Source organism: Nothobranchius furzeri, chromosome 6 (assembly GCF_043380555.1).
Source record: "Nothobranchius furzeri strain GRZ-AD chromosome 6, NfurGRZ-RIMD1, whole genome shotgun sequence".
Taxonomy (NCBI): Eukaryota; Metazoa; Chordata; class Actinopteri; order Cyprinodontiformes; family Nothobranchiidae; genus Nothobranchius; species Nothobranchius furzeri.
In genome coordinates, this window is record NC_091746.1 from 23,929,478 (window position 1) to 23,954,200 (window position 24,723).

A 24,723-nucleotide genomic window follows, 5' to 3' on the forward strand; every position below is an offset into this window, starting at 1 on the left:
TGTTTGAATTTGGTCGTTTCCAAGCAGCGTTGTAGTTGATCTGATGGTAAATGGCCTGTATTTGATATAGCGCCTTCTAGAGTTCTTGAAACCCCCCAAGGCGCTTTACAACACAATCAGTCATTCACCCATTCACACACACATTCACACACTGGTGGGGATGAGCTACAATGTAGCCACAGCTGCCTTGGGGCGCACTGACAGAGGCGAGGCTGACAAGCACTGGCACCACCGGTCCCTCCGACCACCACCAGCAGGCAACGTGGGTTAAGTGTCTTGCCCAAGGACACAACGACAGCGACAGACTGAGCGGGGCTCGAACCTGCAACCTTCCGATTACGGGGCGAGCACTTAACTCCTGTTCCACCGTCGCCCTGATCTGCTCTGCTCGCCTCACATGGACTCACACTGGCTACATAAACAACGTAAAACACACTAGTCCTTATTTTTGAAACAGTTTACCAATAAAGGGTTGAAAACGTCAGACTGGCGAGTGAAGCTGAAACACAAGTAGAAAAGTTGCTGCTGAGACCGGGAGGAGCCGCTGTAAAACAGCATGCTAGTCACTCTAACAACGTGTCCTGAGCTGGTCGGTACGTGTCTTCGTGGACCGGACTCATGGTTTTTACGGCGAGTTTTGTTGCCGGTGCAGAAGTGATTAGTCAGAACCTCCACTCTGGTACCGGTGGAGGTTTAAAGCAGCCATCTGTGGCCGGAAGGTCACGTTCTCACCTGCAGCGTGAAGTCAGCCGCTCTGTGTCCACGACTAGGAGAAAGTGGGAGTTAGTGACCTACTTCCAGGGGAGCCGGGTTCCTGATCAGAGACGAGCATCAGGGGGAGGAGCAGGGCCTGGTGACGCACTCAGTTTTCATCCAGGCTTCTGCAGACTTTCAAAATAAAACTCAACATTTGCAGCTGAGACAGGAAAACGCATGAATGCAGCCAAAAATGGGGTTGGGGTATTATGTTATCACACGGTGAAAGCTCCGAAACGCTTCAGCACCGATTTCCTCAGTCAGGCGGATGAAGAGAGTTTGGTTGATCATCTCCGACTGAAGGGTCAGTTGAGTTTTTGATGATCGCGGGTTTTGTGTGAACAAACAAAAAGAGGAAAGCTTTTGAAGCATTTTATTGACAGTGGTAATCCATCACTGTTGAGTAAATTACATAGGTGTTACCGTAATACCTGGACTAATGTTAACATTTCTAACCTCCACAGGTTCTTATCTTTTAATTCAATTGTTTATTAGAAATTAGAATTTTATGCTAGTCTGATGTTGAGCATTAGAGAGCTCTACAATATCATCTGTGTGTGTTTTTAACGGTGGGATTTTGAGAACATGGACCCGACTGATGGCATCTTTTCGTGGCCGTCTCCGTACGTGCTGTGAGCGTGGAGCAAGGCCAGATTTCGATGTCTTCATAGCAAAAATGGGACAGAAAAAGTGCAAATCACTAACACCTGCTGCACCAGCTTGAAACGTGTCTGCTGTCGTAGATTTGGAGCTTTGAGAATCAGGAATGTAGACGGAGTGGACAGTGTTGCAGATCGCACTCAAGTCTAAAAGCTCGCACGATCCGTTTTCGCCAAATCTGTCCAAGGTGTGGAGGCTTGCAGGCTTCTTCCGGGGTGGGGGGTTGTTTGTCAGCTCTGGGCCTGGAGGGGCCAGAGACAAAATGAGGAGATTGTAGCTAGTCGGAGTTATCAGATGTGTCGGCGTCCAGCCTGGAGGTGACTCTGGACCCGGCTCTGGCCGGGGGAGTCTCCGTCAGACAGCATGAGAGATGGCTGTGCTAACGGGTCCCAGGGTGTCCCCCGGACCTGAATGGGAGAGTCGGGGTGGGGGTCAGTGGAGAGGAGGAGGGAGAAACGGAGTGTTACAGCTTTCAGGAGAAGGGAAAGAAAAGGAGAGAGGAGGGAGAGCGGGGGCCTGGGTGGGGGTCGGGGAGGTTAGGGGTGGGGGGCGGGGCAGCAGACATGACTGCTGCAGAGACATGGAGCAGAGGGGAGGGGAGGGGCAGGGGGTGGGGGGTGGGGCTCTCCTAGTAGCTGTCCATTAACAGATGAACTTGGCAATGATCCAGGCCTCAAAGGTCTTGGGACACACACACACACACACACACACACACACACACACACACACACACACACACACACACACACACACACACACACACACACACTCGTCTATACCTGCTGCTTGTAGATGGAACGCCACCATGAGTCTTTTTTGTCCAGAGGCGAAAGAAGACACGTCTCTGGTTCACCTATGTCAGAACTGGTTCAGACCGGTTAGCCAGCCAGGCTGAAGCAGGAAGGCGGACAGGCCCCACGGCCAGGCCCTCTCTCGCTCCTCTCGTCCCTCTCGTCTGTTTTCCAGGCTTTGGTGTAGGAAACAGAGACAACCTCTAACCTGAGGGCACGGGACAATGCAGAAGTGAAAAGAAAGAAGCGAGGGAGCGTGGGAACAAAGTGAGAGAGCAGTGGAACGGGTTGTAAGCAGGGTGGGAAGAGGACGGGGAAAGTGTTTGGTTGTTGTTGGAGCTTCGCTCTTGATGGGACAACATGAGCTCCATGCCACCTCAGCTACTGTGTACTGAAAACATCAGAGCAAACGCAAGAGAGGCAAAAACTGGGAGGAATGGAAGAGAACGGAGCTGCGTGGTGAGGACGCGTAGCATTTGAGCCGCTTCTGCTACGTCTTTAATTCTCTAGTTTTAAATGTTTCAGGACAAGAAATCTGACCCGAGCAGCGGTGATGAAGACGTAAGCTTCTGCCATTTTATCTGGGTGAAGCTGTATGCTTTCACCTTTTGAACTCGCCATCCAAACATCAAGCATGGCAGGAATGCACCAACTTAGGAGCCCAAACGGCTTTTTCCTGCAGTTTAATCCACCATGTTTGCACGTAGCAAGGTTGTAAAACCAAGTGTCCTCCCTCGCCCATCTAGGAAAAGACTTGCATCCACACCACCTCGTTTCCACCAATCAGATGTACATCATTGTGAATAATGTTCGTAGACACGCCAAGCCTGTAGGTGGCAGTAGTTCCCCAAATCTTCAGCATCTTTGCTGTAAACATTGCTAGGTGGTGGAATATATCCGTGTTTAATGTGGTCCTTCACCTGTAGTCCTTCACCTGTGGTCCTTCACCTGTGGTCCTTCACCTGTAGTCCTTCACCTGTGGTTCTTTACCTGTAGTCCATTACCTGTAGTCCTTTACCTGTAGTCCTTCACCTGTGGTCCTTTACCTGTGGTCCTTTACCTGTGGTCCTTTACCTTTAGTCCTTCACCTGTGGTCCTTTACCTGTGGTTCTTCACCTGTGGTCCTTTACCTGTAGTCCTTCATCTGTGGTCCTTCACCTATGGTCCTTTACCTGTGGTCCTTTACCTGTGGTCCTTTACCTGTGGTCCTTCACCTATGGTCCTTCACCTGTGGTCCTTCACCTGTGGTCCTTTACCTATGGTCCTTCACCTGTGGTCCTTCACCTGTGGTCCTTTACCTGTGGTCCTTTACCTGTGGTCCTTTACCTGTAGTCCTTCATCTGTGGTCCTTCACCTATGGTCCTTCACCTGTGGTCCTTTACCTGTGGTCCTTTACCTGTGGTCCTTTACCTGTGGTCCTTTACCTGTAGTCCTTCATCTGTGGTCCTTCACCTATGGTCCTTCACCTGTGGTCCTTTACCTGTGGTCCTTTACCTGTGGTCCTTTACCTGTAGTCCTTCACCTGTGGTCCTTCACCTGTGGTCCTTCACCTGTAGTCCTTTACCTGTGGTCCTTCACCTGTAGTCCTTCATCTGTGGTCCTTCATCTGTGGTCCTTCACCTGTGGTTCTTCACCTGTGGTCCTTTACCTGTAGTCCTTCACCTGTAGTCCTTTACCTGTGGTTCTTCACCTGTGGTCCTTCACCTGTAGTCCTTTACCTGTGGTTCTTCACCTGTAGTCCTTCACCTGTGGTCCTTCACCTGTGGTCCTTTACCTGTAGTCCTTTACCTGTGGTCCTTCACCTGTGGTCCTTCACCTGTAGTCCTTTACCTGTAGTCCTTCACCTGTGGTCCTTCACCTGTGGTCCTTCACCTGTGGTCCTTTACCTGTAGTCCTTTACCTGTGGTCCTTCACCTGTGGTCCTTCACCTGTGGTCCTTCACCTGTGGTCCTTTACCTGTAGTCCTTTACCTGTGGTCCTTCACCTGTGGTCCTTCACCTGTGGTCCTTCACCTGTGGTTCTTCACCTGTGGTCCTTTACCTTTAGTCCTTCACCTGTGGTCCTTTACCTGTAGTCCTTCACCTGTAGTCCTTCATCTGTGGTTCTTCACCTGTGGTCCTTTACCTGTAGTCCTTTACCTGTGGTCCTTCACCTGTGGTCCTTCACCTGTGGTCCTTCACCTGTGGTCCTTTACCTTTAGTCCTTCACCTGTGGTCCTTTACCTGTAGTCCTTTACCTGTGGTCCTTCACCTGTGGTCCTTTACCTGTAGTCCTTTACCTGTGGTCCTTCACCTGTGGTCCTTCACCTGTGGTCCTTCACCTGTGGTTCTTCACCTGTGGTCCTTTACCTGTAGTCCTTTACCTGTGGTCCTTCACCTGTGGTCCTTCACCTGTGGTCCTTCACCTGTGGTCCTTTACCTGTGGTCCTTCACCTGTGGTCCTTTACCTTTAGTCCTTCACCTGTGGTCCTTTACCTGTAGTCCTTCACCTGTAGTCCTTTACCTGTAGTCCTTTACCTGTGGTCCTTCACCTGTGGTCCTTCACCTGTGGTCCTTCACCTGTGGTCCTTTACCTTTAGTCCTTCACCTGTGGTCCTTTACCTGTAGTCCTTCACCTGTAGTCCTTCATCTGTGGTTCTTCACCTGTGGTCCTTTACCTGTAGTCCTTCACCTGTGGTCCTTCACCTGTAGTCCTTCATCTGTGGTCTTTCACCTGTGGTTCTTCACCTGTGGTCCTTTACCTGTAGTCCTTCACCTGTAGTCCTTTACCTGTGGTTCTTCACCTGTGGTCCTTCACCTGTAGTCCTTTACCTGTAGTCCTTTACCTGTAGTCCTTTACCTGTGGTTCTTCACCTGTGGTCCTTCACCTGTAGTCCTTCACCTGTGGTCTTCTAGAGCAGTCACTGAGCTTGTAACAACAAAGTTTAGGCAGAGGTCACACGTGTGAAGTCAGAGCCTTTTTGTCGTGGACACTGATGATGACCTCGGTTATTTACGTCCAAATCAAAATTCACAAACCATGTTGGTCGGAGGTTTTAGAGAGATCGTATTTGGTGCCGTTACTCCACTTTCTTGTCGAAGACGGGCCCGGTTTGGACGACTTTTTGTGGACAGGGTCTCGGCCTCCATCGGTTTTGGGCATGTCTGAGGACATTTTAAGAGAGAAATCAGTCTCATGATAACAACGTGAGAACACCTAAAGCACGCAGGACGTCCCAGGCCTTGCACACTTCTGTTTGTCTATGTCTCTCTTTATTCACCCTCTTTCTGCCCTCCTTTGTTTATCCGTCCTCACTTGCTTGAGGTCTTTGATAAGGACAAAAGGACACCAGACAAAAGAGTTAAAAGTTCAAGTGCAGCAACTTCATTCCGACTTTACCATCTCTGTTTTGGTCTTCGGTTCTGCACATCTGTGGACTAGCCTGTCCTTTTAAAGCCTCGTCGTCACAAATGAACCTGTGTGTTGTTCAACCCGAGGTCGGCAGGCAGATGTTGTGACATCTTGAGTCAGTGGATGGAGCGAGTCTTTAGGTGTAAACCAGATGCATGCTGCAGGGCAAACATGGATAATGTATGGTTGTGAGTCTCCATGTAAATGCATTCAATCCAATTTGCATGTATTTCACACGCGCTAAGATGACTTTATTGTCTGAAAAGAATTTTCCTTTTCCTCTTTTCATCTTCCCACTTTTCTCCCAGCCTTTCGGCTCTCCGTCTCTTTCTGAAAAAGATGTCTTTTTTTCTTCTTAAACTGCTTTGCTGCAGAGGCCAAGTAGAAATTTAGCTTTGTGTGTGTGTGTGTGTGTGTGTGTGTGTGTGTGTGTGTGCGTGTGTGTGATTGCTGTTTTCATAATGCCCCCTGCTAATTTGCATATGTATATGTGCAGATTGTATGAGAAGAGCTCTCACACTTTGAGCAGTCTGATGGAGAGGGGGGATGTTGCAAGGGTTGTGTATGTAGTTTATACGTGTGTGCACGTGTGTGTGTGTGTGTGTGTGTGTGTGTGTGTGTGTGTGTGTGCTTTTAAAAAGGGGGTTCTTGTTGGCGCTTTCACCCCGCCACCTTCACCCAGACAAAGCCGGCCACTGCTCCCAGATGGTTGTCTGCTCCCTCCGACCATGTGTCTGGTGTGTGTGTGTGTGTGTGTGTGTGTGTGTGTGTGTGTGTGTGTGTGTTATGGACAGAGGCAGATGAAAAGACAAGAGAGTGATGGAAGAATCTGCAAGCGACAGTTCAGGCAGATGATGCTCAAAGACGTGTGTGAAGTGGGTGCACACACCGAGACTTTACGAGCTCTGGCTGGCTCGGCGTAACGTGACTAAAAGCGGTCCAGCGTGGCCCGCCACTTGCTCTAAATGCATTATAATATAAAACTCGAGGCAGATGGACACAGAGGGAGACGTGGAGTGTGTGGGTTAAGGGATGGGCCGATGGAGGGATGAAGGGAAACGGGGTGCAGATAACAACGGGCTACTCTTTGTTTTACTGGGGACGACCTAGAGACGTCCATGGTCATCTGGCTAATGAGGTTGATGTTAAGAGCGGGCATCAGGATTAAGTTTAGTCCAGCTGTCTGCTGGACAGGGAGACGATGAGCGATGGGACAGATTAAAAAAATCACACCTTTTCTAGCTTTATGGTTTGTTTGTGTGGAGATCCAGATATTTCAGGTCTGCTTGAGTAAACAGATCCTGGAGGAAAACCCAGACATCCCTCTCCCCAGTGACACTCTCCCACTTCCCCTGGGGGACAACCAAGGCGTTCCCAGACTGGACAGGATTTATAATCCCTCCAGTGAGCTCTGGGTCTGCCTCTGGGTCTCCTCCCAGTGGGATGTGCCTGGAAAACCCAGGAGGAATCCCAGTTAGATACCCACCTCAGCGACCTCCTCATGATGCGAAGGAACAGCGCCGCGACCTCCCAGAGATCCTCGGCTTAGTTTCAGCAGCGTGTATCCTCCTCTCTCCTCCTTGAACCGTCACCTTATCGTGGTGGAGGAGTTTGAGTGCCCTAATGATCCTAGGAGCTATGTTGTCTGGGGCACTTAGTGCCCCTGGTAGGGTCTCCCATGACAAATTGGTCTTAGGTGAAGGGTGAGACAAAGAACGGTTCGAAGGATCTTTCATGGCGGTGAAAACGAAGAGTCGGAGTACCCGGCCCGGAGGGTTACCGGGGTCCCACCCTGGAGCCAGGCCTGGGGTTGGGGCCCGTGAGCGAGCGCCTGGTGGCCGGGCTTTCGCCCATGGGGCCCGGCCGGGCCCAGCCCGAACCGGATACATGGGCTCGTCCAACTGTGGACCCACCACCCGCAGGAGGAACATGAAGGGTCCGGTGCAATGTGAATCGGGTGGCAGACCAAGGCGGGAGCCTTGGCGGTCCAATCCCCGGACAAGGAAACTAGTTTTTGGGACATGGAACGTCACCTCGCTGGCGGGGAAGGAGCCGGAGCTTGTGGCAGAGGTTGAGCGGTACCGGCTAGATATAGTCGGACTCACCTCGACACATTGCATTGGCTCTGGAACCCGAGACCTGGAGAGGGGTTGGACACTCTACTTTGCTGGAGTTGCTCCGGGTGAGAGGCGGAGGGCTGGGGTTGGCTTTTTGTTAGCCCCGAGACTCTCTGCCTGTGTGTTGGGGTTTACCCCGGGGGACAAGAGGGTAGCTTCCTTGCGCCTTCGGGTCGGGGAACGGGTCCTGACTGTTGTTTGTGCTTATGGGCCAAATATCAGTTCAGAGTACCCACCCTTTTTGGAGTCCCTGGGACGAGTGCTAGATAGTGCTCCATCAGGGGACTCCATTGTCCTGCTGGGGGACTTCAATGCTCACGTGGGCAATGACAGCTTGACCTGGAGGGGTGTGATTGGGAGGAACGGCCCACCTGATCAGAACTCGAGCGGTGTTTTGTTATTGGACTTCTGTGCAAGCCGCAGTTTGGCCATAACGAACACCATGTTCGAACATAAGGATGCCCACCGGTACACTTGGTACCAGGGCAGCCTAGGTCACAGGTCGATGATAGATTTTGTAGTCGTATCATCTGACCTGCGACCGTATGTTTTGGACACCCGAGTGAAGAGAGGGGCGGAGCTGTCAACTGATCACCACCTGGTGGTGAGTTGGATCAGATGGCAAGGGAACATGCCGCGTAGACCTGGCAGACCCAAACGCATAGTGAGGGTCTGCTGGGAACGCCTGGCAGAAGAACCTGTCAAGACGGTCTTCAACTCCCACCTCCGGCAGAGCTTTGACCACGTCCCGAGAGCAGTGGGGGACATTGAGTCCGAGTGGGCCTTGTTCCACTCTGCGATTGTCGAGGCGGCTGTTGCTAGCTGTGGTCGTAAGGTGGCCGGTGCCAGTCGTGGTGGCAACCCCCGTACCCGCTGGTGGACACCAGAGGTTCGGGGAGCCGTCAGGCTGAAGAAGGAGGCCTACAGGGCGTGGCTGGTCTGTGGGTCTCCGGAGGCAGCAGACAGGTACCGGATAGCCAAGCGGGGTGCAGCAGTGGCAGTTGCCGAGGCAAAATCTCGGGCGTGGGAGGAGTTTGGTGAGGCCATGGAGAAAGACTATCGATCGGCTCCAAAGAGGTTCTGGCAAACTGTCCGGCGCCTCAGGAGAGGAAGGCAGCAACTCGCTCACACTGTTTACAGTGGGGATGGGGAGCTGCTGACGTCAACTGAGGCTATAGTCGGACGGTGGAAGGAATACTTTGAGGAGCTCCTCAATCCCACCAATGCGCATTCCGAGGAGGAACCAGAGCTGGGAGGCCTGGGGATGGACTGTCCGATCTCAGGGGCAGAAGTTGCTGAGGTAGTCAAACAACTACACAGCGGCGGAGCCCCGGGGGCGGATGAGGTTCGTCCTGGGTATCTCAAGGCTATGGATGTTGTAGGGCTGTCATGGTTGACACGTCTCTACAACATTGCGTGGTCATCGGGGGCAGTTCCTAGGGTGTGGCAGACCGGGGTGGTGGTCCCCATCTTTAAGAAGGGTGACCTGAGGGTGTGTTCCAACTATAGGGGGATCACACTCCTCAGCCTCCCTGGAAAGGTCTACTCCAAGGTACTGGAGAGGAGGGTCCGATCGATAGTTGAATCTCAGATAGAGGAGGAGCAATGTGGTTTTCGTCCTGGCCGTGGAACTGTGGACCAGCTCTATACCCTTGCAAGGGTGATGGAGGGGGCATGGGAGTTTGCCCAACCAATCCACATGTGCTTTGTGGATTTGGAGAAGGCTTATGACCGTGTCCCCAGGGGCACCCTGTGGGGGACGCTCCAGGAGTATGGGGTGGGTGGCTTTCTGTTAAGGGCCATTCAGTCCCTTTACCAGAGGAGCGTGAGTTTGGTCCGCATAGCCGGTAGTAAGTCGGACCTGTTCCCAGTGAGGGTTGGACTCCGCCAGGGCTGCCCTTTGTCACCGGTTCTGTTCATCACTTTTATGGACAGAATTTCTAGACGCAGCCGTGGTGTGGAGTGTGTCGAGTTTGGTGGCAGGAGAATCTCGTCTCTGCTTTTTGCGGATGATGTGGTCCTCCTAGCTTCATCCAGCTCTGACCTTCAGCTCTTGCTGGGTAGGTTCGCGGCCGAATGTGAAGCGGCTGGGATGAGGATCAGCACCTCCAAATCTGAGACCATGGTTCTCGACCGGAAAAGGGTGGCTTGCCACCTCCGGGTCGGGGGAGAGGTCCTACCTCAAGTGGAGGAGTTTAAGTATCTCGGGGTCTTGTTCACGAGTGAGGGTAGGAGGGATCGGGAGATCGACAGGCGGATTGGTTCGGCGTCTGCAGTGATGCGGACGCTGAGCCGATCTGTCGTGGGGAAGAGGGAGCTGAGCCAGAAAGCCAGGCTCTCGATTTACCGGTCGATCTACGTCCCAATCCTCACCTATGGTCATGAGCTTTGGGTAATGACCGAAAGAACGAGATCGCGGATACAAGCGGCCGAAATGAGTTTCCTCCGTAGGGTGGCCGGGCTCAGCCTTAGAGATAGGGTGAGGAGCTCGGACATTCGGGAGGGACTCGGAGTAGAACCGCTGCTCCTCCGGATCGAAAGGAGCCAGTTGAGGTGGTTTGGGCATCTGGTCAGGATGCCTCCTGGACGCCTCCCTGGGGAGGTGTTTCGGGCATGTCCTGCCGGCAGAAGGCCCCCGGGTCGACCCAGGACACGTTGGAGAAGTTATATCTCCAATCTGGTCCGGGAACGCCTTGGGGTCCTGCCGGAGGAGCTGGTGGACAAGGCCGGGGAGAGGACGGCCTGGAGCTCCCTAGTTGGGATGCTGCCCCCGCGACCCGGACCCGGATAAGCGGAGGAAGACGAGACGAGACGAGACGTATCCTCCTCTGAAAGTCGCTTTGTCACTGTTACCCTCCTCTGCTTCAGCGTCAGATCCAAGCTACGCTCTGACCGGCCCAACTTTACGAAACTCGAGGCCCAACCCCATCCTGGTCTGGTTGAGAACTGTTTTTGCTCAGTTCCTTTCAGACGAGGTAAGGTATTGAAACCCTGTCTAATCCCCGCTGTGCCTCTGGGGGAGCAGCCATGCTAAGAAGGGGCTATCATCTGCTGCTCGGTCAGACTTCAGCCTCTCTGACCTTGATGTTTATTTATTTTTTTGTTCCTTCAGACGTAAACACAACTCTTGCATCCAGACACAGACAGGCAGGAAGTCCTCCTCTCTGATGTTTTCTCTCTTGCACCGGGCTCCTCTGTGGATGCACTGGGCGTGAAAACGTCTGAGTACAGTCAGGTAAACTGAAAAGGTGTGTGAATTTTTCAGCGAGCATTTGCTAACCCCCACACACACACCCCCGCTCGGGCCTTTCTCTCCTCTCACACCTGTCAGACTGGTTCTCGCTCCCTTGCAGAAGGAGAGCCCTTCTGCTCTCTTCTTGGCCAGGCCGTGTTTTGTTATCGCACAAGAGCCCGGCTCCCTCGTGACAACCCTTTACCCTGCAGTTCAAAGTGCCACGATAACCCGTCCCTGTTTATACCTTTATTGAGGCAGGCTCCTCTCTGCCAGGGAGCGCTTCCATGCTGGACATGCCCCGCTCTCCCCAGGCTCTGGTACCGCTGCCGTCTGCCAAGTTACCGGGCCAGCTTGGCTGTGATGGGTCTGCCATTTCCCTCTCATCATCTGTCAGCACTCTGGATCCAACTGCATGTAACGGAATCAAAGTGATGTAACTATCTAAGGTTGTATTTTAATACACTGTGAGTAGTTCACTTTTTATAAACAGAAGAATAGGCTGTTTTTATCATCAGGGAGTTTAATTAAACACTCTGTATTGACTTTGAGACAAGAAAAGAGAGAGATATGAGATCGTTTGAGAATCTTTAATTTCTGAATTATAAATTCTAAACAATCTACCAGGACTACTCTGTGATGGATGAGGATGGATTCGGATGTTGTGTTGGTGCGTGTGTGTGTGTGTGTGTGTGTGTCTGGTTCAGATTCTCTAGGATGACGTAATCGAATCTGGTCGTCGTTATTATGACTAGATATCACGAGGCTTATAAAGTGATGACATGAGCCGCTATTTTGCCGTGTACGTACCCAGTGGGGTCTCCCAAGTAGATCAGGAATTGCCAGGTCTGGAAACCTCGGATGTACGATGGAGCTGTCGGTGCAGCGGTCACAACGTTTCAAAACCCGTCTGGAGGGTCGGCCCGGTACGATTCAGCAGCGTCAGCAGTTGCTCTTATTTTGAAAGGACGTCGTCTGGTTGTTAAACGACGAAAATCTCCCGTTTCACAGTTCTTAGTTTAAAGAAAACGCATCCGGCCAGGCTGCGCTTGTCTTTAGGATGATGGTGAATAGAGGGCTACCACTCTCCCATTAAAGAGGTTAATTTGTCCCCCCACTGATTTCTATGGCTTCATTAACACTCGATTTTCTCTTGGAGTCTTGTTCTTTTTCCGACTGAAACACGATTTTTCACATGAAGCACGATGGGTTTGAGCTGGTGACTCATTTGTGTTACGGGGGTTATATTTGACGTTGAGGTGAATGTGCAGAATAACACTACATCTTATTAGGATTAATGCACTTAGATTTAGAAATGAAAACTCGCGTTGGAAAGATTCTGTCATTTAATCTTATTCTAAAAGGAGATAATGAAACCTCTATAGTTTTAGTACATGTTATGTTTGTCTGAAGCCTGCAGCCGTACCTCTCTCACCTGAAGCTGAGTGGGCGAGCAGAGCGACCGGCTCCGGCGGGATAGAGAGTCACTGAAGCTTCCTCCCATCGTCTGTGATCCAAGAGGGAAACCCTCGTCTCGGTGTTTCCGTGCTTGTTTCTATTTGAGTTTTATTGTCTTGTCCTCACCGAACTTCCCTTCTCCTCAGGCTAAAGGACAGGGCCCCCCTCTTCCTCTTGTCTTTGCCTTAAACATGAACTCTGGGTAAAAACACACGCTTCAGTTCATCTAAATAAAATGTAGGATGCATGTGGACGTGCGGGTTCGTAGAGCCACGGATCAGGAAGGAAACTTCCCCTAACCGCTGCCTGGCTGCTGCTTTCTGTCAGTTAGCACCACCATCACCCCCGTGTCCCGTCAATGCACCCTTTTAGCATATTTTAAGGAATTTTTTGGGAAAATAGATTGTAAATTTCAGGCTTTTTTATTTTCATTTTTTTGCATTTAATCTTTTGAAGTTTATTTAATTATGGTTATTAGGTTTATTTCACTCAAGGCGAGCTTGTTTTGACAAAAGCGGGTGGAAATTAGCTTCATTCAATTATATATGATATAATTTGGAATTCAGATGAGTACAGATGATGAATAAAATGAATAAAAGTGTAAATAATTAAAAAATATTCAGTATGTTTAATAGGCAAATTCAGGTTTTGGCGAGGTGAAATGACCGGCGAGAGCTGGACTCACTAACGAAGTTCGGGTTCAGGTGTGGGGGTGCACCGGTGTCGGACGTCCGCTAAGAGAGATGTGGAGCTCGCTGCTTTTAGCCTCCCTGCTCCGAGTGGCTGTCAGACACTTGAGTTTCTGCTGCAGATTAAATGAAATTTTAGCAGCTTTTTCAAGAGGCCGGCCACAAAGCGGCACAAAGGAAGCAGCTGCCACTAATGTAATCTAGAATAGCGAGCTGCAGTTTGAAGCTGCCCACCACGCTTTTGTTTTTCCCTCCTTCTCCTCTTCACAGCTTTTAATGCCGTTCTTGACACCCTTGAGCGACCCCCCCCCCCCCCCCCCCCGATTACACCCTTGTCCTTTTATTTCTCCTTTCATCAGGCATTCCTGTTTATTGCACAGAAGTTAGAAGTAGTCAAGAGCAGGAAGGGATGCATGTCTGAGGCAACATGAGATAGCTGCAGCCGGGCCGGCCTCTCAGGACGTTCTGTACGCCGTATCAGCTGAACATGTAAGGAATGAGCACATAGGGCCTTTACAGTTTGACCTTGTGCAAACAGAGTTCATTTCTGGGAATGCAGCACAAGCAGTCCACCGGGGTTGCTGCGCCTGAACCGTGTCAGTCCGGGGTTGTTCGTTCCTCTCAAAACAGCACAGTGGACCTGGAGAGCCTGAGTTGATCCTGGCTTTCTTGTCAAAGCCACGCTTTCTGACTCAGTTTTTTTTTTATAATTGTTGTCAGGTGACATCTTGATGACTGTACGAACGATGTAGCTCACTGTTGACACTTTGTTTCTCTGTTTTGTTCTGCAAGAAGGTTTTTAGTAGAAGAAGTGGCTCAGGTATCTCCTCAGCATACCTGAACGTTATCTGATTTGGCGCAAGATCAGAACACACACCCAAACATCAAAACCGAGCACCGTAGCGTGATGTCATCAAGGACTAAATCTCTAAATAGCCTTGTAGCGTTAACGGATAAGTAAAGTTGTTGAAATGTTTCTGCTGAATGATCTCCTCAGCCTTCATTTGGTTCTGCAAGAGCTGCTAACCACTGCTTTTAATGACTCCTGCAGCGTTTAATCAGCTAAATCCTGTAGCTAATGCTACATCAGGCTAGAACACTACACCCCTCCACAGTTGGCCAGGAGTTTACAGACCGAGTCATTTAGTGCAGGTCGAGTTAGCATTTAAGCTAGGTTGGGGTGCTGAGCTACCTGATGCATCTGCGTCACACTGTGGTGCATGCTGGGAACTCTAGTGCATTCTGGTTGATTGACAGCTCCCTCTTGATACGCAGCTCTACTGGTCAACGCTCTAGCTCGCATGAATGATTTGCTTTGCTGTAGAGGCAAGGCGAGGGGCTTGGAGGAAACGTGAATAACAGATTAATTACTTCATACGTCATAGAACCAAGTCAGAGAGTCACATTTAAACATGTTTGATGCTAAATGTTTAAAGTCTGTCCCACGGCTTTAAATGTACACTTTTATCATAAGTGAAGTCTTCCAGTTTGAGGCTTTAGATCAGGAGAAAGGTCACACATTCCCTAAAATGTTTGCAGTTTAGTTGGACTGCACACACAGGTGTGTGTGTGTGTGTGTGTGTTTTTGTGTCTTGCTGCTGCCTGCTGAGGAATGTTTGAGCCCGTGGGCCGTCCCTGTTGAAGCCTTGGCTGGGAGGTGGACTCGGCCCGCCGGCCGGCCTGCTCGTCTTCTTTCTGTCAGTAAATCCTTCTGTCACCAACGGCTCTGAAACCTTCTGTAGATGTCCTGCCTCAGCAGAGGCTTCAACAATCCTTCTGGGGGGGGTCTGAGGTTTTTATTTCTGACATTTTAATAGTGACACGTTGCTTGTGTAATTGCCTCTTTCCTATTAGCCTTTACTGTTGTTATTATGGGGCCTTTATAGGTATAAATTTGTGTATACCTGCCTGCAGCACACATGTGCACACACACCACATGCTTATTTAAACCTGACGACCCATTAAAAATGGTAGTTTCCCCCATTTTCATCACCCTCCTCTTTCACCCCTCTGTTTTAGCCTCCCTGCCCTCCCTTTTCACCCCGGGGTAGTTTGCTATAGCCCTCCTGATAAACGCAGTGATCTATAGGAGCTCTAGACTCAGACAGATTGTTGGCATGGCTTCGTAGGTAGCATTCCAGCACGGTTTGAGCTCGTAGGGCCCTAGCCTTGTTAAAAACCTGATTTATGCTCTACAGCTGTGCACAGTGGAGCCTACAGGTTGGATACCTTAATTAATATCACACACTGTTGCTTGGACCGATGCACCTCCTGGCAGACCAAGTGAAAAGATCCACATACTTTCTTTTTTGCTAACTAGAAATCAGTAGTTTTTGACTTCATAAGCTCCTTTCTTGTCAGATATGTTTTCCACCTCTTACTCATTTTTTTCTGCAGAGGCGGATCAGACCACATGTCTTCAATTAGCATCTGCAGGATGGAGAACCATGTGAAGCTTGAGCAGCCATTACCTGATATGTGGTCCGTCTACTTTGCAGGCTGGTTTTGATAAATGCACACGGAGAGTTTGAGTTTAAGGTCATTCCTCCTGGAGCAGTCCTCACTGCAATAAAACACAAAAACATCAACATCTAAACACCTTTTGTTTTCTTATTTGGTCCGAAACCAAGGATGCGCCAACGCTAGCCATGTGTTTGGGACATTTTTGGGAGGGGGGGAGTTGAGAGAAAATACGATGGCTGGGTCCTCTCAGCTGTTGCGTCTCCACACAAACCGACCCTTTCAGGACTTTTGGTAAGACATCAGCAGCGAGTGACGTCACGGATCAGCGCCAAAATGCGTCCAGAGATATTAATGGCATTAATTTATGATGCCCCTGTAGCAAACGACGAAACGGCCCAAACTACAGCGACGTGGGGGGACTTCTGCTACGTTTTCGGGGTTTGGAAGGTGATTTCAAATTAGCATCAATGCTTTGTGTTTTATTTTTATTCAATTTTGCTTCATCAGCGACAATTTTACAAATGCCAGTTGTTTGGCAACGTGCTGACGTAATTTTCCACTGAGTTACAACCAATCAGCATGAGTCAATCACAAGTCCCGCCCAGCAACTCCACTGGGCCATTTCCCAGTACTTACTCAAGTTCAGGTACTCGGTCAGGCTGTCCCAGTGAAATGGAGACGCGTGCTTACCGTGAAGGTTCGGTATAAACACCCGGAAGTGGGAACGGGTCGTCTGCTGTTGCCTTATAGCAAAGAGGTCACGGGTCCATCACCCTCCTGGGGCCTCCTGTGTGAAGCACATCTGTTAGTGTTAATTTTGGGGTGTTAAGCAAGTGTAGAGTTAATTTAACACACACAAAAAAAGTTATAGTTGATATGTAACACGAACATGCCAAATAGTGAGTCAAACCTGAGCGTTTTTTAATCAGCTCTGTAGGTGTCATTTTGGAGAGCCGGGTATCCGCGGGTCCTTAAAAAGTCTTAAAAAGTCTTGAATTAGCTTTTCCAAATTTAAGGCCTTAAAAATCCTTAAAAATGACAAATTATCCATAAATACAATTTCCAAAGGTCTTAAATGACCAAAGACCCAATAAACAAGATTCTTTTATTTCTGTAAAATTTTCGTGAATTTCTAGTTTAGCTTTCAGCATTTTTTGTGTACGATGTTGCCGTAAGCGGAACCGTACACACTGGTTGTGAAAGGGGGCTATTTTTAGATGAGCACATTAGCTGGTTAAGCTAGTGGGAGCTTGCGCCATGGGGAAGTGCAAGTTTAATGGTAACTGGATGGCTAATCCCACGTTCGCGATGTGGTTAGCACCGGTTCCAGGCAGTAGCTGGAAATTGTAGCTTAAATTAAATTTAAAATAACTGCTTAAATTTGGTCAAAGTGGCCTTAAAAAGGTCATAAAAAGTCTTAAATTTGGCTCCCTTAAACCTGCAGATACCCTGGGAGAGAATAACTCTTGAAAAGCTAACTCTGAAGCCCCACAGCAGCTATAACCTGCAGCTTTAGTTCACAGACTCTTTATTCTGAAGGTCGGACTGGAGGTGCCCATAACCCACGCCGAAGAAGAACAAAGGAAATGAAAGAAGGAATATAAGCAACAAAAGTTCAATCGGAGTTAATATCAGCCGTGAGGAACAGTCCCGCGTTACAGAGTAATTGAAGAAAACAGAGATTTGAACGTCTCTTTGGCTGACTGACCACTTCCTCACGCTGCCATGTCCTCTTCCTACTTCTGGTAAAATTGTCTGGAAGGGACTGAATTAAGGCTGAACAGGAGGCTGCTTTGCAATTTTAATTAAGGTTTGGCCCAGCGCACTTTTCTCCTCCATGAATTAATAATGGAGCTGGGCATGAAGGCTTGGATCAATGGATGCTGGCGGGCGGTGGAACCAAGGCCTCAGTGTTTGTGGCGTCTCTGTTGTCTTGTCACTAAATGTCGCCAGGTTTTATCATCTTCAGCGATCCAGTTGGTGAAATCTGAATTTGTGATGCTAATGTTTTCGCAAAGTACCCTGAGCCTTTGACAGAATAATTCCTTGACTGTCCATTTGACCGTTGCTGTGGAAAATGGTTTTCCGAGTCACATCTGACCCCGAGACACTCTTCGATCTAAAGAGTGGCTATTGATACTTGCTTAACCACTCAACCAGCGTGCGCACGGTCACACACACCAGATAGGACGCGTGTTAAACCCTCAGCCTCCGCAGCTCAGGGCCTTGGGACACTCTAACACTGGCCCTCTTGTTTCAAAGTGCCATGTCCCTCCACAATGCCTCGAGGCTCCTGTGCGGAACGAGCTGCTATGGTTGGCCCGGGCTCACATGCCCTGGTCCTCTCACCCTGAGGAGCCGGGACCGGGTGAAAAATAACTGCATGCTTAAAACGGCCCTTGTTCACTGGTGTCTAAATGGTGGCCGTGCTGCAGAGCTTCTGGGGCAACTGTGAGCGAGTTCAGGAAAAAAACAACTCAGGTCGACCTTCTTCCTATTTTTATTTATTTATTTATTTATTATTTTTAACTCATCCAGTTAAAACCACAGCAAGAAAAAGTGATATTTTACCACCGAGAAGCTGCTACATACGTTTTCTGCCTCTCTTCAAGCTCTCTCTGTGTGTGTGTGTGTGTGTGTGTGTGTGTGTGTGTGTGTGTGTGTGTGTGTGTGTGTGAGCTCAGATACCATGTCTACATGTTGGTACCTGTAGTCCAGCGTAACGGTCTCTAACCACCCTCTTCCTCTAAAACTTCTCTCTACCTCCCCGTCTGCCTTTCTCTCTTCTTGTTCTCTCGTCTCATTCATCACCGCCGGGCTCAGCTGGGCTTCACACATTTCACTCCGGCCTCACCTTACATCTAAATATGTGTGTAAAATGTATTATTTCACTCATGCAAGTGTGTTCTTGCAATTATTAATTTACAAATATTTAAAAATAATTCTTTGCAGAATAAAAAAAGAAGAAACGAGCATCAGAATGAGGGCCTTTAACTCCTTTCATACGCTAGTCAGGACATTTTTGTTCTTGTCTAAGGCGCTGGACCTAAATGGAAAGTTCTTTGTAAAACTGTTTTTTTACCTATTATTTTTGAGCCATGGTCGGTCAATCTGAGTTCGTCATGCAGGCTTAATGTGTAAATAATAATAATAATAATAATGCATTGAACTTATACAGCGCTTTTCTAGACACCCAAAGACGCTTTCACACTCTCACATTCACACACTGCTAGTGATGGTAAGCTACTTGTAGCCACAGCCGCCCTGGGGAGGTCTGACAGGGGCGAGGCTGCCATTTGGCGCCGTCGGCCCCTCTGACCACCACTAACACAGGCAAGTTGGGTGAAGTGTCTTGCCCAAGGACACAACAGCAGGATACCCCTGGCGGGAGCTGGAATCGAACCCATGACCCGCCGATCATGAGGCAACCCGCTCTACCACCTGAGCTACTGCTGCCCATATAGTCTTCTATCCCCATTTCCTGTTTTAGCTGCTGATAGAAAACAGACAGGGAAATGTTCGGATTAGACGAGCCTGACAGATCTATGGACTCACCCATCTTGGGGAAGGTTTAGCGTCCGGGAAACGGCAGAGAACGCCTTGGCTAGTAGAAGCTAACCATTAGCAACTCCACCACACAGCAGAACTCCTCCAGGCTTGTGTTGTTGGTGGAGATAAAACTATAACGTTGCAGACCAAACAGAGTCAGTGGTAGAGTCGTGTTGCTGTTAGCCAATCAGATGAGAGATGTCTGATTATCAGGAATATTGATGAGTCCAAATCCTCTCCTCTGCAACGGGAGCGCCAGAGCCCTTTTCCACAGGGAACGACTCATTTATCCCAGAGGCCTACTAGAGTGAGTGAGAGGTTTGCTAATAAGCTAAAAAAAAAGGAAAGAAAAATTGCTGGAATGAAACGTAAACATTGTTAATCTTATAAAGTTGTCACATTATAATTACCTCACATTGCACAATCACCCCAAAAACGTAAAGAAGAAAATGATTTTGATGCGTACTCAGATACGATTTTGATTTGACGGACGATCAACTAAAATGTTTTAAAGTTTGCGACACAAAAATTTCCTGAAAATCTATTTTAATCATTAAAGAGCCAGTCGGCAGTTTTACTGTGGTACATTTCCATTGGTGCCTCGTGTTGCTCACGCTGCTGCTGATCAAAGCAGCTTCAGGTCTTCCTAGTCCTTTTCCTGTGATGTTTGTGATGTTCTGTCCATCTCCCCGCATGTCAGGGAGGAGGAAAGAGGGGAGGTCAGACACAGGGCGCTGTATGCTCCGGTGAAGCCGAATCGCGTCCTGGCAAATGGTATGCAGGCTAATAACGCGCTCCACTCGTCCAATAGCCGGGGACGAAACGGTTTTGACAGTGTCGAATGCCCTGCCCTGGGGGCCTTATCATCCTTCACTGCTTGCTGGCCTCCCTCCCCGTTCCTCTTCTCCTGATGCTATCTATCTGGAGATTTATGCAGAAATGTGCAGCTAGTCGACCTCCCTGGTCCCCCTCCATCCTTTCTGCGGGGATGGCAGCCTGTCATAAGCTGAGCTATGCAGAGATAGTAGAGCTCAGGCTGCTGGCCTCATGTCACAAGAAGGCTATCTTGTCACCGCATTTTAAACAGGGACGACGCACTTATCTGAATGTAGTAGGCCACATTTTCAATAGCAGAGAAGCTGAAGTTGTTCATGCATTTAGGTTGTTCTGCATTTCACTAACGTGTATCTGTAGTCTTTAAGCACCCCCCCACCCCACCCCCACCCTAAGCTGCAGGTTATTGAGACATATCTTTCCTTTGACAGAACACTTTCACATTTCCTCTCCGAAGAGCTCAGAGACTTCTCGCCCATCTGGGATATTACCCACCTCCAGAAATACTCCTGCTTGATTAAGTCTTCTTATGTACCTGGATATGTGTGCTTAAAGTCACACTTGGCAGTTTCTTTGATTCCACTTCTTTATTTAATTCCCTGTCCACTGAGCATTGGCTTTTGTTGATACTGGTTTGATCCGGTGAAGCGGATCCCGACTCAATAAATAATCTCAGTGGACGCTTGCATAAGCGATGGTCCATTTAATTAGACTGGTTAGGCTTAGAAGCCCAGAGGTCTTTTCACTGTACCATTAGAGCTGGGATGAGAAACAATAGAATGTGGCCTCCCTCTGTCGCTGGTAAGCAGAGAGCAAATAATGATCTGCATCAGAGACGCGGCTGGTTCTGCCTATTAAAAGGCCCGAGCTGGACCCGAGCACCAGGCTGTCCAGCTGGGATGAATGGAGGGATGGAGCGATAGCTGAAGAAGGAGAGATGGGAGCGTGCACGGTCAGTGCAAACTCAGTTCAGCTAAGAAAAGATCAAAGAGAAAGTTCAGGCAGGGAAACAGACGGCGTACAACAATGCTAATGTAGTAGTGAGTGCGATGAGTTCCCCTAGCAACCCAACCCAGAAGAGTCGTAGTGAAGATGGACATAAACACTCAAATACGTGCTCTTTAGTTGAGTTTTGCATCTTAGATGTGGTCATGGTCAGGGTTAGGGTAGCCTAGAAATCTAGACCAACCAAGAGTTTGCTATGCCGGTCTAGCCCTGCTATCCACGCTAGCCTCAGCAGGTCTGCCATTGGCCTGACCAATCACAGCGCTCTGCATTTGTTAGGCGGGCTTGATGTGAGAGGTGTGATGGAGAAAACTACAAAGATGGCGTCGTCTCAGAAACAGCGATCGGTTGAAACGGCATCAACTTTGGATGATTTAGACTTCTTTAAGATAAGAGCTGATAGAGGAAGTCTGTAGGTGTTTACGCCTTCTCCAAAGATGGATGGCGGGTTGTCCCGTTGACCGGCATCCGTAGCGGTGAGTACGTCACGTTGTTCATTGCCCCGATTGGTCCCTGCGCTGCCAGGCTGCGTGTGGAAACAGTTTGAGACACAAACGTGGATTTCACCCACAACTGGGTGGTTTAAACGGTTCGTGACCAGACAGAATACAGAATTTCATACGCGGGATGGCTTGCCAGGCCAGTGGCCTGGATGTCTTGTGAACATTGTTGGCCGTTATTCTTCGCAGGTCCTGCAGCGACCGTGTGAAAAATGCCATAGCAAACACCGCGTTGACCCAGAAATGAATCTGCTGGATAGAAAGTCAAGAAGCGTCAAAGCAGGGATGCATGGCATGAACCCGGTGAACATTTAGAGTCAACCCTCATCGAGATCCCAACAGAAGATAATTAGCTTTAGCAACACGTCTTCAACTCGGTCGGTCTGAACTAAAATGTTATGAGGTAGTAGCTGAGAGTCGTGAGCTTCACACACATAGAAGTCAACATAAATGCACAACACACACGATTCCATTGTGTGTGTGTGGTACATCCACTCATTGGTCCTGGTTGGTGGTTTGTCAGCGACTCCTCGCTTCCACAGTTGCTCTTATCAACTTTCAGAATCAAGAGATCTGGAAAGGAAAGGTAAGAAGAGTGGATTCCTGTCTGGAAGCAAAACCACAGCCGGCAGGTTACTTTATACGAGACACGAACCTCGAAAGATCATCCAGAAGGCTCTTTGCTGATGTGTGTGTGCAGAAGGCACACTAACCGTAGCAAAGGACAAGGAAGACATAAGAAGATACATCTGATGAGTTAAGGATAGATTTGTAAATGGTTTGATGCAGATGAAAACTTTTCTTTCTCATGAAACGCCCTCCGCCTCTTTCCTGGCTTTTCCAGAATTGTTTTCGCATCTTTTCTGTCATTTGTTGTGTTCGTTCTCAGATTTTCTCCTTCGTCTTCCTCTTGGGGCTGAATTGTCTTGTGACCGGTGATCAGCTTCTCCAGATGTGACTCGTGTGACTCCAACACCAGCCCGTGCCCACTGGGCTTTCCTTCTGGTTTAGTAAACTGTATATCCTACTTTCTGGTTCGTCTCAGACACAAATGTTGGTCAAACAGGCCTTTTCTCAGTTTCTCAGCTCACCAAGAGAAGCCTGATTCTGGACAAAGAAGTGTGTGTTTGAGCCTGCTAGCCCAGCCGCACACACGAGAGACACTGATGGGAGGAAAGGTCACGACCAGAGGCTTTCATAGACACAAACAGAAGCATGAAGGCATGAATTTGTTTAGCCATATCAGATGGAAGATAAAGAAGCTAATCCAGAGCTTTTGCTACCATTTTATTCATTTCAGAAAGAGCAGAAAGTCGCTTGCGAGTGAATAAGTTTTTAAAAAGCAGCACTTGTTAGAAATGCTCTCCATCTTTCTCTCAACCCGTCCTCCTGCGTCACCCTTCACCCCGGCCCAATCCCGGGCTGTCAATGCCCTAATGACATAAACAGAGTAGTAATCACATTAACGACAGTTACGGCTGAGGCACTCTTAAGAGCCGCTGTTCTGACAACCCTCCATCTTCCCAAAGCACTCACTCCAACACCTATAAACACTTATGAATATTGGCAAAGACCCGCTATTAGCATAATCACTTTTCAGGTGTTTGCGAGTGCTCTCCCAAGCCATCGTGGCTGATAACTTTGGGAAATGGCCGTGACACACGCCATCCCCCGTGTGCTCTGCTTCTGTGACTTCCTCCTCCTTCTCCTTCTCCTTCTGGAAGACCTGCGTGCTAATCCCGTTAGCTAGTTCCTCCATTAGCTTAATGACCAATATCGGTGAAAGCTACATGGTCACACCAGGACGGTTTGGGCTCACTGTCAGAGTTCGCCAAGGACACAGCAGGCAAACAAACAGAGAAATGGAGGTCAAGTCTGCAGACTTTTAAGGAGTCAAAAAGTTTGGTGTACATTTAGTTAGCTCCGTCGGCGCTGCATGTTTTAGTGTTTGTGTCTGTGTTTGGGTGGCTGGATGAAGACAAATAAACGTGGGTATTTATTAACACCATAAACACGAGCAGGACCAGATGTTGGTGGGGTGTGAGGTTATTGTATCTGCTGCTGAAGTGCCTTCATTTCCCTCCTTCCTTCCCTTGTGTCTTTGACCTAGTGCTTTTCTCCATGAGCCCTAGATCATATTCTCTGCCGGATAGCAAAGCCGTTACCGACACCGTACTCACCCACCCTCTGCTTTGTGTTGCAACACACCGAAGTGACTCGGAAAATACTTCATAAACCCCCTTTTCTTTATATTCCTCCTTTTCTAATTACTGTTCTTGTGCTCCTTTTCCATGTGCTCGCTTTCAGTTCTCCTGCGCACTTTTGTCCTCGTTCCTCTAAAGTCCCCTCTTTCAGCCCCTGCCATGAAATGGCTGCTGAGGGCTTGTCAGTGTGGTTTCTCCTCTCTGCTGATCCTATTTCAAAGGGACCTGGAGATCCAGCATTAGCCTCAGCTCTGCTGCTCTGCAGCCCTAACTCTCCCCAGACTTCAGGTTACTAAAAGGAGAGAAACAGACTCGGAGAACGAGAGCTCTCTTTTTATTCCATTAGAGGACAGATTTGTCTGTAGATCGCCCTTCCTCCCCACAGCTCTGTGCTAAGAACAAAAAATAACATCAAACGCCTCGTCAAAATGTCTTTCGTGCTCTTGAGAAGCTTTGCTTCCATTCCGACGAGGAAAGCTATTGAGAACAACAGTGGGCTTGTTTAGGTATCTTCTGCTAGGTAGCCATTGTTGTTAGTCTTGGCATGTGTCGTTCTGACTTTCTGATGCTTCTTATTGTCTACGCTGCCTGGATGCAAGTAACAGCTATTGTCATTTCTGGTGGCGTGTGCACAGTTTGTCACACGTTCATCGATGGACGAGTTATTGTGCGGCTCAAGCTATGATGCTTCTGACACATAAAACAATGAATCCACAACCGCCTTTACAACGTTGTGTTGAGGCTCTCGTGTCCTTCAGAAATGTTGTCATTAGAAGATGTCCCCTTCACGCCACGCTTCTCTCCCTCCTTCCATCCTTCCTGTCCCCCCGCCGCCTTCCCTCACTTTCAGGATTCCTCGGTGATTTCTTCCCTCTGACAGCCGCAACACTCTAGCCAACCCCCTTATCTTTTGCTCTTGTCCTCCACAATAACAGGAAAAACTATCTGTTTTCCTCCCCCTGCATATACAGTGTGTGTGTGTGTGTGTGTGTGTGTGTGTCCCCACACATTAGGGTAGTGTGGAGGAAGTGTGTATGGGCGGCAAATCAAAGAAAAGTGTACAGGAAAGCTCGAG

The 24,723-nt window shown here is 49.0% G+C and overlaps 1 protein-coding gene across 4 annotated transcripts in view; it reads left to right on the plus strand.

Moving 5' to 3' along the window:
• LOC107392744 (B-cell lymphoma/leukemia 11A) overlaps positions 1–24,723 on the plus strand; it is a 41,401-nt gene that overhangs the window by 12,453 nt on the left and 4,225 nt on the right. The window contains exons 1-2 of one of the 4 annotated variants that reach the window (XR_011520810.1): positions 4,563–10,689; positions 10,827–10,962. The exons of 1 other annotated variant lie outside the window; for it this stretch is intronic. Coding sequence is in view for 1 of the 3 variants with exons in the window: in XM_070552048.1 (XP_070408149.1) it covers positions 11,234–11,363 (130 nt within the window). In the remaining 2 variants the exon portion in view is untranslated. Of the gene's footprint in view, positions 1–4,562; positions 10,963–11,233; positions 11,364–24,723 lie in introns of those variants that run through there. 2 more of the 4 variants (XR_011520809.1, XM_070552048.1) reach the window with 2 other exon arrangements.